The sequence below is a fragment of the Cervus canadensis genome, chromosome 6, assembly GCF_019320065.1.
Source record: "Cervus canadensis isolate Bull #8, Minnesota chromosome 6, ASM1932006v1, whole genome shotgun sequence".
Classification (NCBI taxonomy): domain Eukaryota; kingdom Metazoa; phylum Chordata; class Mammalia; order Artiodactyla; family Cervidae; genus Cervus; species Cervus canadensis.
In genome coordinates, this window is record NC_057391.1 from 57,234,675 (window position 1) to 57,250,849 (window position 16,175).

General features: G+C 35.9%; 1 protein-coding gene across 8 annotated transcripts in view; it reads left to right on the plus strand.

The window, feature by feature from the left end:
- Window positions 1-16,175, plus strand: part of CEP152 (centrosomal protein 152) — a 98,814-nt gene that overhangs the window by 43,167 nt on the left and 39,472 nt on the right. For all 8 annotated transcript variants that reach the window (XM_043472049.1, XM_043472050.1, XM_043472048.1 and 5 more), the window contains 5 exons: window positions 7,492-7,687; window positions 13,497-13,619; window positions 14,205-14,314; window positions 15,055-15,183; window positions 15,305-15,440. In XM_043472049.1, the coding sequence (XP_043327984.1) occupies window positions 7,492-7,687; window positions 13,497-13,619; window positions 14,205-14,314; window positions 15,055-15,183; window positions 15,305-15,440 (694 nt within the window). The remainder of the gene's footprint in view (window positions 1-7,491; window positions 7,688-13,496; window positions 13,620-14,204; window positions 14,315-15,054; window positions 15,184-15,304; window positions 15,441-16,175) is intronic.

A 16,175-nucleotide genomic window follows, 5' to 3' on the forward strand; every position in this document is an offset into this window, starting at 1 on the left:
GCTGCAAATTTTTGAGTGGACATGTTTTCAGCTTTCTTAGATGGTTTATATGGCAACTTTATGCTTAGCATTTCGAAAAATGGTCAGTTTTCTGAAGTGGCTGCACTGTTTTACATTGTCACTGGCAATGATTGAGGGTTTCAGTTTCTTTATATCTTCATCAGCACTTGTTATTTTCTATTTAAGAAACTATAGTTTCCTGGTGGATATGGAATAGTTTCTTATCATGGTGATTTGCTAATGATGTGGTTTTTACTTGATGGCTAATCATGTTGAACATTTTTTCATGTGTTGATTGGCCATTTGTGTTTTTTCTTTGGAGAAATGTCTATTCACATCTTTTGCCCATTTTAAAATTGGGTTGTCTTTTTACTGTTTAGTTTTAACAGCTATTTATATATCCTGAATTTAAGTCCCTTGTCAGATACATGCTTTGCCTATATTTTTTCCTATTCAGTGAGCTGTCTTTTCTGTTTCTTGATAGCATGCTTTGAAGCATGAAAGCCTTTAATTTTATGAAGGTTAACTTATGTACTTTTTTTTCCTTTGGTTGCCTGTACTTTTCTAAGAAACCATTCTCTAATCCGAGATTCCGAAGTTTTATACCTGTTTTCTTCTAAGAGTATTATCTCTTATATTATGTCTTGAAATCCATTTTGAATTAATTTTTTGCATATGATATGAGGTAGGGGTCTAACTTTATTCTTTTGCATGTAGATATCCAGTTGTTTTGTACCATTTGTTGAAAAGACTATTTTTCACTAAATTGTTTTGTCATGCTTGTCAAAAAATGAATTGCTTGTGAATGTGAGAGTTTATTTCTGAGCTCTCAGTTTTATCTCATTGAGCTATGTATCTTTATGCACTAGATTGCCATATCTTTGTAGTAACTTTTGAAATTGGAAAGTGTGAGTCTTCCAACTTTGTTCTTCCTTTTCAAGATTTCTTTGGCTAATCTGAGTCTCTTGCAATTCCATATGAATTTTATGATCAGTTTGTCAATTCCTGCAAAGAAATTAGGCAAGATTGTGGTAGGGATTGTATGGAATCTGTAGAACAATTTGGAGGAATATTGCCATTTTAATAATATTGTGTCCAGATCCCTGAACACTGGATATTTTTCCATTTATTTTGATCTTCTTTTATTTCTTTCAGTGTATTGGTCATACACGTTTATAATTTTGTGGTTTTCAGTGTATTAGTCATGCTTTTGTTAAACTTACTCCAGTGTTTTATTCTCTTGGCTATTCTTTTTGCTGGATTGTTTTCTCTTATTTATTTTTCTGACCTCAGCACGTAGCTTGGAGGATCTTAGTTCCCCAACCAGGGATCAAACCTGTGCCCCCTACAATGGAAGCATGGAGTCCTAACCACTAGACCCACCCGGGAATTCCTTGGATTGTTTTCTTAAATTTATTTTCAGGCAGTTCATTACTAGTGTATAGAAATACAATTGATGTTATATTGATCTTGTGTCCTGCCACATTGCTTAACTTGCTAATTATAATTAGTTCAAATAGTTTTTTTAGTGAACTCCTTAGGATCTTTTATAGTCAAGATCATGTCACCTGAAAATAGACATATTTCTTTCTTTCCAATGCCTTTTATTTCTTTCTCGTGACTAATTGCTCTAGCTAGAAACTCTAGTAACAGTGTTGACAGAAGTGGCAAAAGTAGACATCCTTGTCTTGCTTCTGATTTTACCTGGAAGTATTTAGCCATTCTCCATTAAGCATGGAATCTAGCTGTGGGATTTCTGTAGATATAGGTTTTCTTTAGATTTTTCTTTCACCAACATTTTGTTTGTGAGACTTACATTACATTGTAGCTGTAGCTACATTACAAGTAGCTATAGCTCTTTCATTTACATATATAAATATATGTGTGTGTAACTTTCATTTGTATGAATATTTCACAGTTTATTTTCCTTTCTACCATTCATAGATTCTTAATATTATTTTCTGGTGCAATGTATATACATTTCAGTTGGGTATATACTTAGAAGTGAAATTTCTTGTAGTACATGTGTTTCAATTTTAACAGATAATGCCAAAATCTTTTCCAAATTAGTTGTGCCAATTTACCTCACCACAAGAAGTGTATGAAAATTGTAGTTGTGCTTTGTCTTCTTGGTAACACTTGATATTGTCGTTAATGTGTAGTGTTATTTTATTTTGATCTTTATTTGCATTATCCCAGATTACTAATGCGATTGACTTCTATTTAAGAAAATATGTCTATTGTGTTTATTGATGGCTTGGGTGTAGGGGTGTGTGTGTGTGAAGAGGGACTTGCTTGTGTCCCTTTTCAGTTTTTACATGATTTTTTTGTGTGTGCATGTGTTCTGTTGATTTATAGGAGTTTTTTGTTTTTTAATATCTGTTCTAGATAGGCATTCTTTGGTTATGTGTATTGCAAATATCTTTTTTCACTTTGGGCTTGTCTTTTTATCCTTTTCATGTATCTCTTGATGAATGGAAGTTCTTAAACATCAGTCAAAAATTTCCATCTTCATGGTTAGTACTTTTTATAGTCCCTTTAAGAAAAATCTTTCCTTATTTCAGGGTCATGAAGTTATTCTTTTATGCTGCTTTCTGAAAGCTTTGTTGCTTTGCTTTATACTTTAGTTTTGCCATCTACCTGGAACTGCTGTTCTTGTTGGGGTTTTTCTGACTATTCTTGCTTGTTTACACTTCCGTGTGAACTTCCATGTTTAACTTGTTCTGTTACAGGAAAAAAAAAATCCTGATAATATTTTCACTAGGGTCATGTTATATATATATATATATATATATATACACACACACATTAACCCAGGGAGAACTGATATCTTTAGGATGTTGAATTTACTTATTCAAGAATGTAGCATGTCTTTTAAGAGTATTTTGAAGTTTTTCACATTTAGATTTTGCAAAATTCTTGTTAAATTGATGCCTAGATATTTTATTTGCAATAGTGAATGGCATGTTCTTTTCCATTATTTCTTCTGAGTATTGTGTGTATATATGATTTCTATATTTTAGCTTATAACCTGTTGCATTCTAATTCTCTTCATAGTAGTTTTTCCATTAGATTTAAGATTTTTTAGATATAATTGTATCATCTGCCAATGGAGATAGTCTTACTTCTTCCTTTTCACTTATGCTCCAAATTGCTTTCCCTTTAAACTTAAAGTTCCTGTATTTTATTTAGACATTAGTAGTATAAATGCTCTTTCCCAAAGTGGTTTTACCATTTTGCATTCCCAGAAGAAATGTCTTAGAGAGTTTCAGTTGTTCTCTGTCATTGTTAAAACTTGATAGCCAGTCTTTTAAGATCTGAGCACTTCTAGTGTGTGTGTAGTGATATCTCATTGTGGTTTTAATTTGTATTTCTCTAATGACTAATAATGTTAAGCATCTTTTGATGTGGTTTGCTTCCTCTTTTCTTGACACACTTAACTGCCATTTGTGTATGTTGTTTGGTGTATATATATGGACTGGCGTGCTGTAGTCCATGGGGTCATGAAGAGCCGGACATGACTTGGCTACTGAACAACAATATGTTGTTTGGTCTTCATATAGTTCAGGATACAAGCCCTTTGTCAGATATATGTGTTGTGAGTGTTTTCCTCCCCTCTCTGGTTTATCTTACCATTTTCTTATGTTATCTTTTGAAGAGCAAAAGTTTTTTTATAAACTCAAATTTATTTCTTATTTACATTTCATGGTTTTTGTACAGTTCATGAGTTATTGTAACTCAGTGTTAACAAAATTTTTCTGTTACGATTTTAGAAATTTGATAGTTTTGGCTCTTATATTTACATCTGTGATCCATTATGAGTTAATTTTTTAGTATAGTGTGAGGGAAAATTTGATTTTTTTTATTCCAATAAATCCAATTGATCTAATTCCATTTGTCAGAAAAACTTTTCTTTCCCAATTGACTTGCCTTGATATATTTAATAATCAGTTGACTGTATGTTTGTGGGACTGTTTCTGTACTCTCCATTCTGTTCCAGTGATCATTTTGGAGGGAGCAGTCTTGATAATGTAACTTTATAGTCTTGAAATGGGCTGAACAAATCCTTCAACTTCGTTGTTTTCAAAATTGTTTTGGCTACTCTAAGTACTTTGCATTTCAAAATAAATTTTATGATTAGCTTGTCAACTAATACAGAATTTGCCCTTTGGACAAATTTGAAACTTAAATTTCAAATTTTGAAATGTGTTGAATTTATAGATCAGTTTTGGGAGAATTGACATCTTAAGAAATTGCCACTTGTCACTTACACTTCCGTAAAGCTGAGGGAATTAAAGAAATTGAGTCTTTCAGTTTCTGAATATGTGTGCTATACTTCTCTGTTTATCTAGGTCTTCTTCCATTTCTCTCAGTTATGTTTTGTAGATTTTATTAAATGTTTGTTTATTTCGTGGTGCAGGAGTCTTAATTGTGGCATGCAGGATCTTGAGTTGTGACATGTGGGGTTTAGTTCCCTGACCGGGGATTGAACCTTCGCCCCCTGCACTGGGAGCTCTGAGTCTTGGCCACTGGACCACCAGGGAAGTCCCAATGTTTAGTAGTTTTCAGTGTAGAGATTTCCCTTTAGCTGAAGAATTTCCTTTGGCATTTGTTCTACAGCATGTCTGCAAATTCTTAGTTTCCTTATATGGAAATGTTGTTATGTTTGGTGATTATGGAATTCTGGATCAACTGTTCTTTTATTTCAGCACTTTAAAGGTATGCTCTCCCACTGTCTTCTGGCCTTGGTAGTTCCTGAATAGAAATCTATTGTTATTTGAATCGATTTTTGAATCGTTATTTGAATGTGTAGTTTTTTTCTCCTGCTGTTTTTAAGATTTTTTTTTCTTTTTCTTTTTTCAGTACTTTCATTATGATGTGTCTAAGTGTGTTTTTCTTTTAGTTTATCTCATTTGCGGTTCACTGAGCTTCTTGAAAATGTAAATTATGTCTTTTACCAAATTTGTGAAAATGTTGACTATTATTTCTTCAAATACTTTTTCTGCCCCTATTGCTTTCTCTCTCCTTCTGGTCCTCCAATTACATATAATGTTAAATCTTTTTATGTTGTCCCACAGTTCTCTGAGACACTGTTCATTTTTTTTTTTCCACATTAGATAATTGCTATTGAACTGTTTTCAAGTCCGCTCACTCTCTCCTCTGTCATTTCTATTCTGTTGAGCCTGTCAGTTCCTTTTTTTTTTTTTTAACTTTTAGGTATTGTATTTTTTAATGATAAAATTTCTATTTGGTTCTTTTAACGTTTTTATGCTCTGTTGAAAATTCCTATTTTTTCATTCATTTCAAGTATGTTTTCTTTACTCATAAAGGCTAGATATTTGCTGCTTTAAACTTTTAAAACTCTCTGTAATATTTCTAGCATTTGGGTTTTCCTTGTTAGTTTTATATTGAGTAAATTTAGATTGTATACTAGACACTGTGGTTATTTGGTTGTTTAGAGACTTGTATGGGTGTTTCAAATCTTCATTTATTTCTCTGAGCCTTTGCCACACTGGTTTGAATCTGTCCTGTGTATGTAGTTAGTCAGTTTGAGACTTGTGTGGTTCAAATTTCAGAGAGAGTCTCCAAATCTTTGCTGATTTGATGCATGCAGTCTGTTCTCTGCATACATAGTTCAGGGCTTAGACTAAGGCTTGCTTATACACAGAATCCAGAATTCCTTCCTCTGGTCATCCCCTCAGGAATCTTCCTGCACTCTTACTTCATCATTGGCTTAAGCAATTGGGTGTTGATATAACTTATAGTGGCTTTCATGTTTTTTGTGTTTGAGATTCATTGAGCTTCTAGGTTTTAGGGGGTTTTAATTTTCATCACATAGAAAAATTGTGGTTATTATTTTTTCAAATATTTTTTTCTATCAGCCTCCCCACTCTTCTGGGACTTTAACTACAGTTAGGTTAGAAAATTTAATATACTCTATGTATTTCTGGTCTTCTTTCTCTTTGTGTTTAAGTTTGCTATGTCTTTATGTCCATGGATCTTTTCGTATGCTGTATTAAATATGCTGTTAATTTCATCTAGTAGGTATATTTTTTCAGATATTTTTATTTTTTGTCTCTGTAAGTCCAATTTGGGGCATAAAGTCTTCCATTTCCCTCCTCATTGTTTTCGTGTCCCTCCCCCCCACCTCCTTGAGCATATGGCATATACTTAATTAATTCTACTATCTGTCATCCCTGGTCATTTTCTCCTGGTTACAGTTCATATTTTCTTTCCTGCTTTATTCACATTTGGTAAATTTTGATTGGATGCTGGACATTCTGAATTGTATGCTTTAGATTTTGGACTTCATTGCATAAAAAAAAAATACTGTTATTCTTTTTCTGTGACATACTAAAGTTACCTGGAATTCATTTGATCCTTTCAAGGCTTCTTTGTAGGCTTCATTAGATCAGATTTAGAACAAACAGCTTAATCTGGGGCTAATTTGGCCTTATTACTAAGGCAGTATTTGATGCTGTGTGACTTAGGAAGTCTCTCCACTATGGTTCATTGAAATACAAAATATTCCCAGCCCTGCTCTTTTGCTGTGGCTTTCCCTGCCTCGCCCCCATCTTGAGGTAATTTTCTCACGTATACCACAGGTCTCCAGAGCCCTTTCTCTATGTAGCTACCTTCCTCACAGTGTTTTGCTCCCCAGATTCTAGCCATTTTGGTTTTCCCATACTGAATTCTGCAACTCGGTGAGACTGCAGAGAGCAGACTCCCTGGGTTTCCTCTTTCTAAGCTGCATACTGGAAACTCTCCAGGAAGAAAGCTGCAGCCATTATAGCGCTAACCTTGCTTTACTTTTCTCAAGCATCACTACACTATGCTGCTTGTTGTCCAGTGTTTGAACACTACCATTTCATTTATTTTATTTAGTTTTCTAGCTTTTTTAAAGACAGAAAGGGAAGACTGGTCCTTTTAATCCATTATGGCAAGGAACAGAAATACTCATTCCAATTTTAAAATTTATTGACCAACTGCAGTGGGGATTAAATTAGCATGGCATTTATTTGTGTTTTTTTTTTTTTTTCTTTCCAGTTGTTCAGATATCCACCCAGACCTGTGTTTTAATAAAAGAGAGACAGAAATTGTTGATGAGGATAACTAGTGTTTTACTATTCATTTCCTCTTTATTTTCACATTGTTTCTCTTGGAGTCATGAAGGACATGTATATATAGCATGCAATTTATCAAAAGGAAAAATGCATGCTCTGCTGAAGTTCATATGGTTGAACTTCTTGCAGTGAGGCAGCAGGACTATGCTTAAGAATGGTCTTCCTCTGAATGAACTTATTTTTTATATAGGGATGTATCAAAGGCAATAACCTGTGTATGACAAAGCTTAAAATTGTTTTTGAAATACAAGAATATAGTTGGATGGGTTGCAAAGCATGGTTACCACTGCAGTTAGTTGCTTTTAAGGAATAGTTATGCTTGATTTGTTATTGGATTTAACCTTAAATACAATCATTTTTCCATTAGCATTGTACAACCAGAAGGCCCAGATGAAGCGCTTTCTAAAGAGGAGGTCATCTTGAAGCTGAAAGCAGAGGTGCAGCGTTTGCTGGATAGCAACTCTGTGAAGCGTCATCTGGTGTCTCAGTTACAAAGCGAGCTCAAAAACTCTCATAAGAAAATTGAAGATCTCCAAGTGGAGAAGGATGAAAAAAGCATTGAGGTAGAATTTATAAAGCTGTAAAGCTGTTTTTCAAGACTTCATAAAGAAAAGTCTTACAGTTTTCACATTTAAATTAAACCTTTGTCTTTCAGGCATTCATTTGACTTTTTTATATGTAAAGTTAATTAATTTCTGACTGTGCTGGATCTACTTTGCTACACACAGGCTTTCTCTGGTTGCAGAAAATAGGGAATGCTCTTTAGTTACGGTGCCTGGGCTTCTCATTGTGGTGATTTCTCTTGTTTCGGAGTGCAGGCTCAGTAGTTGTGGCTCTCAGGCTTAGTTGCCCCTCGGCATGTGGAATCCTCCCAGAGTAGGGATCGAACCCACGTCCCCTGCATTGGCAGGCAGATTCCCAATGACTGGACCACCAGGGAAGTCCATAAATGAAGTTTAAAGAAGGAAATGCCACTTAAAAGAATATACTTTCTGGTTACTCTTGGCACCTAGTAAATGAGATGCCAATTAGGTAAAATTCCATAACCACAAATCCAGTGAAGCATTCTTTATAACAGGGTATCTGCATTTCCTCAAGATTGGCTTGTTCCGGTAGTGCTTTAACATCTAGTTAGACTCTCCACAATGAAATGCCCTAGCAATTTGTCTGATATTTCCCTGGCCCATGTTCTTAAAACAAGTCATTCTACAATGAAAAAAAAAAAATTGTATGGTGGTGTTAGAGGTGGGAAAGGCTTGTCAGAGTCCTTGAAACCTACCTTTATATCTTTATAAAGTGAGTTAGTGTGCTTACTTTATAGATAAGGTAAATGAAACTGGAGGAATTTGTGACCCTTCTGGGCTTAGAGTGAGTCTTTGGGTGAATTGAGACTAAAACATTGGACTAATGAATAGGTCAAGGTTATTTCTCTAAGATTATGCTATCAGAGGTCTTTAGGGATTGATCCTAAATCCCTAGCTCTTTCAACAGCTGCCTTTTTCACCCTTCTCTATTTCTAAATCCCAGCTCACCTCTATTCCCATTGGAAAGAAAGATCTAGAAGCTAAGAGGAGAGGGAAGGTAATATATGAGTGTAGGTAGGTGGGACTTGCCTGGTGGTCCAGTGTTCAAGACTCTGTGCTTCTGCAGAAGGCATGGGTTCAATCCCTGGCCAGAGAATTTAAGATCCTCCGTGGTGTGTGGTGAGCCAAAAAAAAAAAAAGGATGTAGGTAGTATATTCCTTTTCCTCATGGATGGAAATAATATTTTACTTCCTACTTTGGTACTGTTTTATCTCTTGATCCTTTAAGCTAGGAGTTGTATTCATTAAAACAGTGCTATTAAAGCAAAGTGTGCAAGATGTTCTCTGGCGCTTATTATTGTGGAATTTTAATCGTGCCTAGTTTGCTTTCCAGAAATAATAGTGTGCTCTCACTGTGAAAGCCCTGCCCAGTTTGGTTCTTTCTTTTGAGTAACTATGTTTGATGAGCACATTGATTTCAATATTAATAAGCAAATGAGAAACGGGAGACTGTGCTTCCCCACAGCACATTTAACATCTTTAAACCAAGCTTTTTTAACTGTTTCCATGTGTTTTTTATAAAGAATGGAAATGAAAATTTGTGTTAGGTTAGAGTTGATTAGTTTAATAAGCATTTTAGTGTGAGTGTGCTAAGAGTAGGAGCCTGATTTGGGGTCTGAACCTTAGCTCTGGTGTCTTGTTGCTTTCTCTTTTCCATATTGAAATCCCTAGTTGGCGTTTGCTGTACAGATACACTTTCACATGTGTGGCAATGGCTGGTGGCCATTCCTTGTGTTGTTTTTAACCTTTCCGTTTGCCTCCACACTCTACAGTCTGTTTTTATCAGTAGATTGGAGGGAGCCATCTCATCTTTGAATATCTTTTTTTTTTTTTTTTTTGCCAGGTAGCCTTCTGCCATAGTGATTTCTCAGCAGTCTACATTTGGTTTTTCTTAAAGTGAGACTGAATTCGGTCCTTGATGCTTATGGCTATTCTGCTTCAACTTAACTATATAGGAATCTCTTGAGAGTATTGTCTTGATAATTCTGTGAGTGTTTGCTCAGTAAATATTTATTGAATTATTACATATGTTGACCCATTTTCTAGATGGGGAAGACGGAGAGGAGATAATAATTTAATGGACAGGTCGGTTTTTAAAATAAGCACTCAAGTTCTCAGTCATCTCATTAGCAGATGAATGCCTTCAAACTTGGCCTTTGCCTCCTGTTTCTCTCATCTTTTTCTAATGAAGCTCCCTATTTAGTCTGTAAAGTCAGAAAGCAGGGTTGGGGAGGTATGTGGATAAAAAGAAAATCATTCAGTTTAGTTTTTTTTTTTTAAAGCTATTTTATGCAAGGTCTAATGGGATTCAGCAATGAAAGAAACAATGGCTGTTCTGTGAAGGAACTTCAATTCTAGAATATCGCTATCCAGTGGAAATATAATAATGCCATATATATAACTTAAAATCTCTAGTAGTCCCATTATGGTAAAATAGGTGAAATTGATTTTAATAATTTATTTAACCTAGTATATATAAAATGTTATCTTCTCAATATGTGATCAATATAAAATTATTAATAAGACAGTTTTTTTGTGTGTGTGTGTGCTCTGCCCTTGAAATCTGGCATGTATTTTCTGCTTACTGCATGTTTCTATTTGGACAAGTCACATTTCAAGTGCTCAACAGCCATACGTGGTTACTGGCTACCATAGTGAATACTACGGATCTATAAGAAGATGGACGTGTATAACTTTGTGTAATAAGGATGATACTAATTACAAAGTGCTATGAGAAGGAATAACTAACTGATCTTGGGGGTGGCGTGGGGTACTAAGGTAGCCCTAGTGAAGTCTGTGAGGGAACTTTTGATCTCTGTCCTCAAGGATAAACCCAGGGGAGAAGGTGGAAAGGGACATTTCAGCCTTGAGCGGACGTATGTAAAAGGATGTAGCAAATAAGCTGTAAGTTCATATTATATAAACTTAGTCTTTCTGAAATCTTTAATGCAGCTAACTTCATTAAATGTCTTGATTTTTTTTTTAATTGTGGCCGCACTGGGTCTTTGTGGGGTGCCGGCTTTCTCTGCTTGCTGCGCACGGAACAGCCACTTTCTCTGGTTGCTCTTGAGCGCACGGGCTCAGGAGGTGCAGCAGGTGGGTTTCGTTGCTCTGCAGCGTGTGAGATCTCAGTTCCCTGACCAGGGATCGCACCCGAGTCCCCTGCACTGAAAGGCAAGCCCTGGACCACTAGGGCAGTGCCTCTATCGATTTTTTAGAAAGAATGATCATAGCTGGCATCAAATCCGGAGCTTAATGAAATGATGTTGAAGTTTTGTGCTTGCTAAGAGAAAGAACACAATAATTTAAACTTCCCTGGATGTCTTTTTAAAGAGAACTGGGCCATCAGAATCCTCCTTTAAAGCCTTTATGTATTAAGAAGGGCAACAAAAATATTTCCTATATAATCTTTTTTGACAGATTTCTTTCATAGATGTTTTAAAGGTATTGATATATTTATTTCTTTATAAATGCCTTTAGTATGTTTTATATCCATTTCTATGCATCTTATATAGAACAATTTAAAGTTACTGCAGAGTTTTTTTTTTTTTTTTTGCTTTTATGTCATATGACTGTTCATAGCAGTGCTGCTTTATGACATTTCCAGGATAATATGTGATGAAACTGGGGAGTCTGCCCATATATAGCACTGTGTAGTGATTAGGAGTGGGTCAAATACTATGCTGTTCATTTCAGTTGAACAACTGGTCCATTAAGGTAGAATGTGGCAAAGGCCTTAGGAAAACCAGACTGGCTTACTAGCAGGCAGAGACCACATCGACACTGAATTTTTTGTAAGCTTAAGAAATGAAACACAGAACCCTTTCTGTGTGTGATACTTAATAGAGATCGTTACCTTACCACAAGCTGTGGTTAAAGCCATACTCTGATTCGAAGGGACTTGATAGGCAATGTTCAGTAGCCAACTCAGAAGGGTCCTGGCTAGAATTTTTTGAGACATAGAAATTAGGAAGATAGTATAAGAGTTGGTATATTACATTTCTTGTGTTTTTGAAGATAATGCCTTCTGTATTCCAGCTTTAGAGAGAGAAATTTTGTGGCGACATTCAAATGGTCCTTTTCTTTTGAAAGACATTCTCGAGTTTTGTGCCAACAATTACTGCAAGTACCAAGTCCCAGTGTGCCTGCAGTGTGAAAATATGTCAAAATTGAGTGCAGTAACTAGCCATGAAGATTGTTTTTTCAGGGTAGCAGTATGATGTTACTTTCATTCTAAGTAATAGAAACTCACTTATAGGGAAGGAAGCACAAATGAATGTCATAAACCTTAAAAAGTAGAGGCCATGTTAAAAAAAAAAAAAAAGCCATTCTAATAAGTCAACAAAATCCTTTAAAGTCTCATTAATACCCCGAAGTCTGGAAAGCTAACAGAGTAGATATTCTTATCTCCTCTTTCTTATAACTGGGACAGGAGCAGTGACTTCTGGGACATGATGCAGGTGAACCAGCAAAGCCAGCAACTAGAGCAGTCTCCCTCTGAAGGAAATGAAGACTAAATGGGAAAAAGGAGCCAAAGCCTTGGGGTTCTGTCACCCCACGTAGAATGAGATACATATACCTCTTTTTCCCCCAGTTAGTGGAATGAACTTTGGTATAGATATATTTTAAACATTGAAGAAGAGACCTCAGAGTTTAGGTAAATAATAAAATCAATAGGTCAATTAGAGTAGATATTTAAAAAAAAACAACTTTGACCTCTTCAATGAACAAATAACTTATAAAAATGGATAAAAAACTCAGGTAGTAAGAGGAACCTTACTATATATATATATATATATATATATACTAACCTTATATATATATATAACCTTACTAACCTATATATATCTGGGAAGATGAAGAACAAGTGAACAATGAAGGCATGTAAGAGGTTGCTCTCTGATGGTGACACAAGAAATGCAAATAAAAAAAATTTTGGAGACCCCTTCCCTCAGCAAACACAATAATCATTCAGTCACTGGCCATTGGTGGCAAAGAGAGCTGGACAGACTCTTGTACTACCTGACGGTATACATGTGTACCAACTTTCTGGAAACAATTTACCAAAGTCTGTCATGAATTCCTATTGAATAAAATGTATGAATTAATATTGACTAAATATGCTAAGCCTAATGGGTGAGAGTGTGATGAAAAATAGAATGTTTCCATAGTCGCAAGTGTCTCTGAATAATATACTTACTATTCATTGCAAAATAGTAACTTTATAGTGGAGGTGCCTGCAGACAGGGTCTTTGACCTTCATCAGTTAGTTGATCATCACCAGTGGTGAGGCATATTGATGTCATATGTCTCCTCAGAAGTGTTCACATCACTTCTTTGGTATTCATGCCAAAAATGCATAACCTTTTAAATTATTAAATTTAATAATGAAGTAACATCAGAAAAGCTCAAATTGAGGGACAGCCTACAAAATAAACGATTAGTACAAGTACTCTTCAAAAATTTCATGGATTTGAAAGACAAAGACTGAAAAAAACTGTCCCAGATTGGAGGAGGCTAATAAGATGTGACAACTAAATGCAATGTAGAGTTGTAGGTTGCATCCTGAACCAGAAAAAGACATTTAGAAGAAAATTGGAAAATTCTGTATAAGGTGTGTAGATTGGGTAATAGTATTGCATCCTAGTTAATTTACTGGTATTGATAATTGTACTCTGGTTATTTGTACTGTTTTTGTACTTTCTTTGTAAGTATGACATTGTTTCAAAACCAGTGTTTAAAAATTTTTAAAAACCTGAAAAACTTTTGATTTCTCTTTAACATTTAGACTAAAACAGATACCTCAGAAAAACCAACTAATCAGATATGGCCTGACTCTTCTGACATGATTGTCAAAGATGAACTACTGCAGCTTAAAAATGAAATTCAAGTTTTACAGCAACAAAATCAGGTGATTAAAAAACTTTCCTCTATTTTATGAGAAATCTCATGACCTCATTAAAAAATAGAGAGGTACTATGACACAAAGGTACTAGTGGACAAGTACATTAGCAGGTAACTAGGATTGCAGTTATTTCCTTTTACTACTGGTCATGTGGTAGTATTTTCATTGGAAGTTAAGTTAGTGTAATTCCAGCTTCCTGTCTGCATAATTGCATGGCTTTTGGAGGTATTCTTTGCTCCTTAGTCAGCTCTTGACCAAAAAGTAAAACCTTGCTTATTTGTATGGATGGGAAGATTATTGTATTCTAAGACTTGTTAGAAAGACTTGTAAACTAAGACTTGTTAGTTAGCCAATTCTTCACTGATTGAATGCTTTTTTACAAGTTTTTAATGTTTACTCCAATCAGAAAGCTACTTGATAAGCCTATACTCTTACAAGGCCTGAAGAGACTTTTATAGAATTATGAAAATGATATCATGTCAAATAATGTTATAACGAAAGAGAAAAGGGACAGAGGATATCAGAAAATAAGATTAGACTAGTCAATAAAGGTGTTTATTTCCTCTAAATACTTTATTCTTTTGTATCCAGGAACTTAAAGAAACTGAAGAAAAACTGAGAAATACAAATCAAGACTTATGCAATCAAATGAGACAAATGGTACAAGATTTTGACCGTGATAAACAAGAAGCTGTTGATAGGTGAGGTACAGACAGAGGCCTCCCTTCTCACATCTCCTATTCTCTCTCCCTTACACACCCCCTCCAAAAGATTCAAGTAAAATGATGGGGGTGAACCCTCCCCATTGAGATCATAAATTGGAGAAGATGAGTCCCTGGCTTCTCAAATTAGAATTTGGAACTCCCTTTCCATAGACATAATGTTACGTAGTGGGTTGAATTCTATAGAATCATCCAAACTGTAGTTCATTGAAACAGTAGAGCTTAATGGCTTAACTCTTTTTTTTTTATAAGAGAAATTTGTGGGAGGAAATAATGTCTTCTAAATACAGAGTCATAAACTTGGAAACAGACTTTTGGAACATAACTTACGTGTGAGTTGGGTGCTTTAGTATTTGCGTTTAATATGGATAACTTAGAATTTTGGAACCACACCCTCTGTTATTTCAATTATTTTTTTATAAACAAGTTCTAAACACAGACTGTTATACTCTGTGTGAAGGACTAGGGCATTCACACATCTAGGTTTCTAATTTTTCTCTAGAAACATTTGTAGAAAGACAATGTTGAAGATTCTCATAAGATCATCTATTGAAAGTTAACTATTACCACTTTTGGTTGGGGAAGACCAATCTGATCTTAATTGCGCTTTGCATTCGTAGGGAAGGAATGGGAAGGAAGGGAGGGAAACCAGTTCATCTCGCTGTTTCTGGTAATGCTGGGCACTGCCTTAGATTCCGCTGTCTGTCGTCTGTCTCTAGGTCTGAGAGGACTTACCAGCAGCACCATGAAGCCATGAAAGCCCAAATACGGGAAAGCCTGTTAGCAAAGCACGCTTTGGAGAAACAGCAACTCTTTGAGGTTTATGAGGCGACTCGCTTACAACTTAGGTGAGAATGCAAGTCTTGCTGCCCTTGAAAGTGTAGAGAGAGCTTTCTCTTATTCCATCATTTAGAGGAAAATTGTTCATTCTGCAGCCTTACATTTAGTTGCTGGTTTTGTATATCCAAGGTCTGACTTAGATAAGGTGAATAAGGAGATGGCGGCTGTGCAGGAATGTTACCTGGAAGTGTGCCGAGAGAAAGATAACCTAGAAGCGACTCTCAGGAAGAGCATGGAAAAAGAGCAACAGGCACAGGAGAAGAAGGTACAGAACAAGTTCATGTTGTGCTCACGTCATTGCTCTTTGAAACCAGTGCACTCATTCTCTTGTGGAACAGGGAAGACTTCTGTAGAAGGCTCTTTACGTTTGACTGATTGACACGAATTCAGCTCACAAAAGTTCAGTAAACATTGAAATGATTATTAAAGCCCTAGTAGAAAATGGCAGATCCATAGGAGAAAGTGATTCTTCCTTGTAGATTTCTAAGAAACCAAAGAGAGTTCTATAAAAATAAGGGAGGTGGACCCGAGTCACTTTGAGTCTGAAGCCCAGGGATCCTTGTTTTGTGTGTGTTTGCTGCTCAGGTGGTTACTCCCAGCCCTGTGAGTACTGCACGAAGTATCCCCCTCGGAGACCTTTTTCTCTGACCCATTTCTCTCAGCACGTAAGCATCCATTTGTGCTGGGGAAAAAGGCAGGAATTTGAACTGTGGTATTGTGATACAGGAGGTGATGATGTGGGGCTATGGAGAGGAAGGTCAGTTTAAGTGTGACCTCTGTCCAGGGAGGTCTTGTCATTCAAGGAAGCTGGAGGAGCTGCAATGTCCTCTGTACTCCTGCCTGAATCTTCCAAGTTGCCCTTGGCGAGTGTCCAGGAGTCAAATCACTTAAAAGCAGTTGCCCCTCCTGTTTTCTTCCCTATCCTGACCTGAGCCTCATCCAGACACCCAGCCATCTCTCCCTTTCCCTTGAGACCAGGCTGCAGCCCACAGTCTGAAAG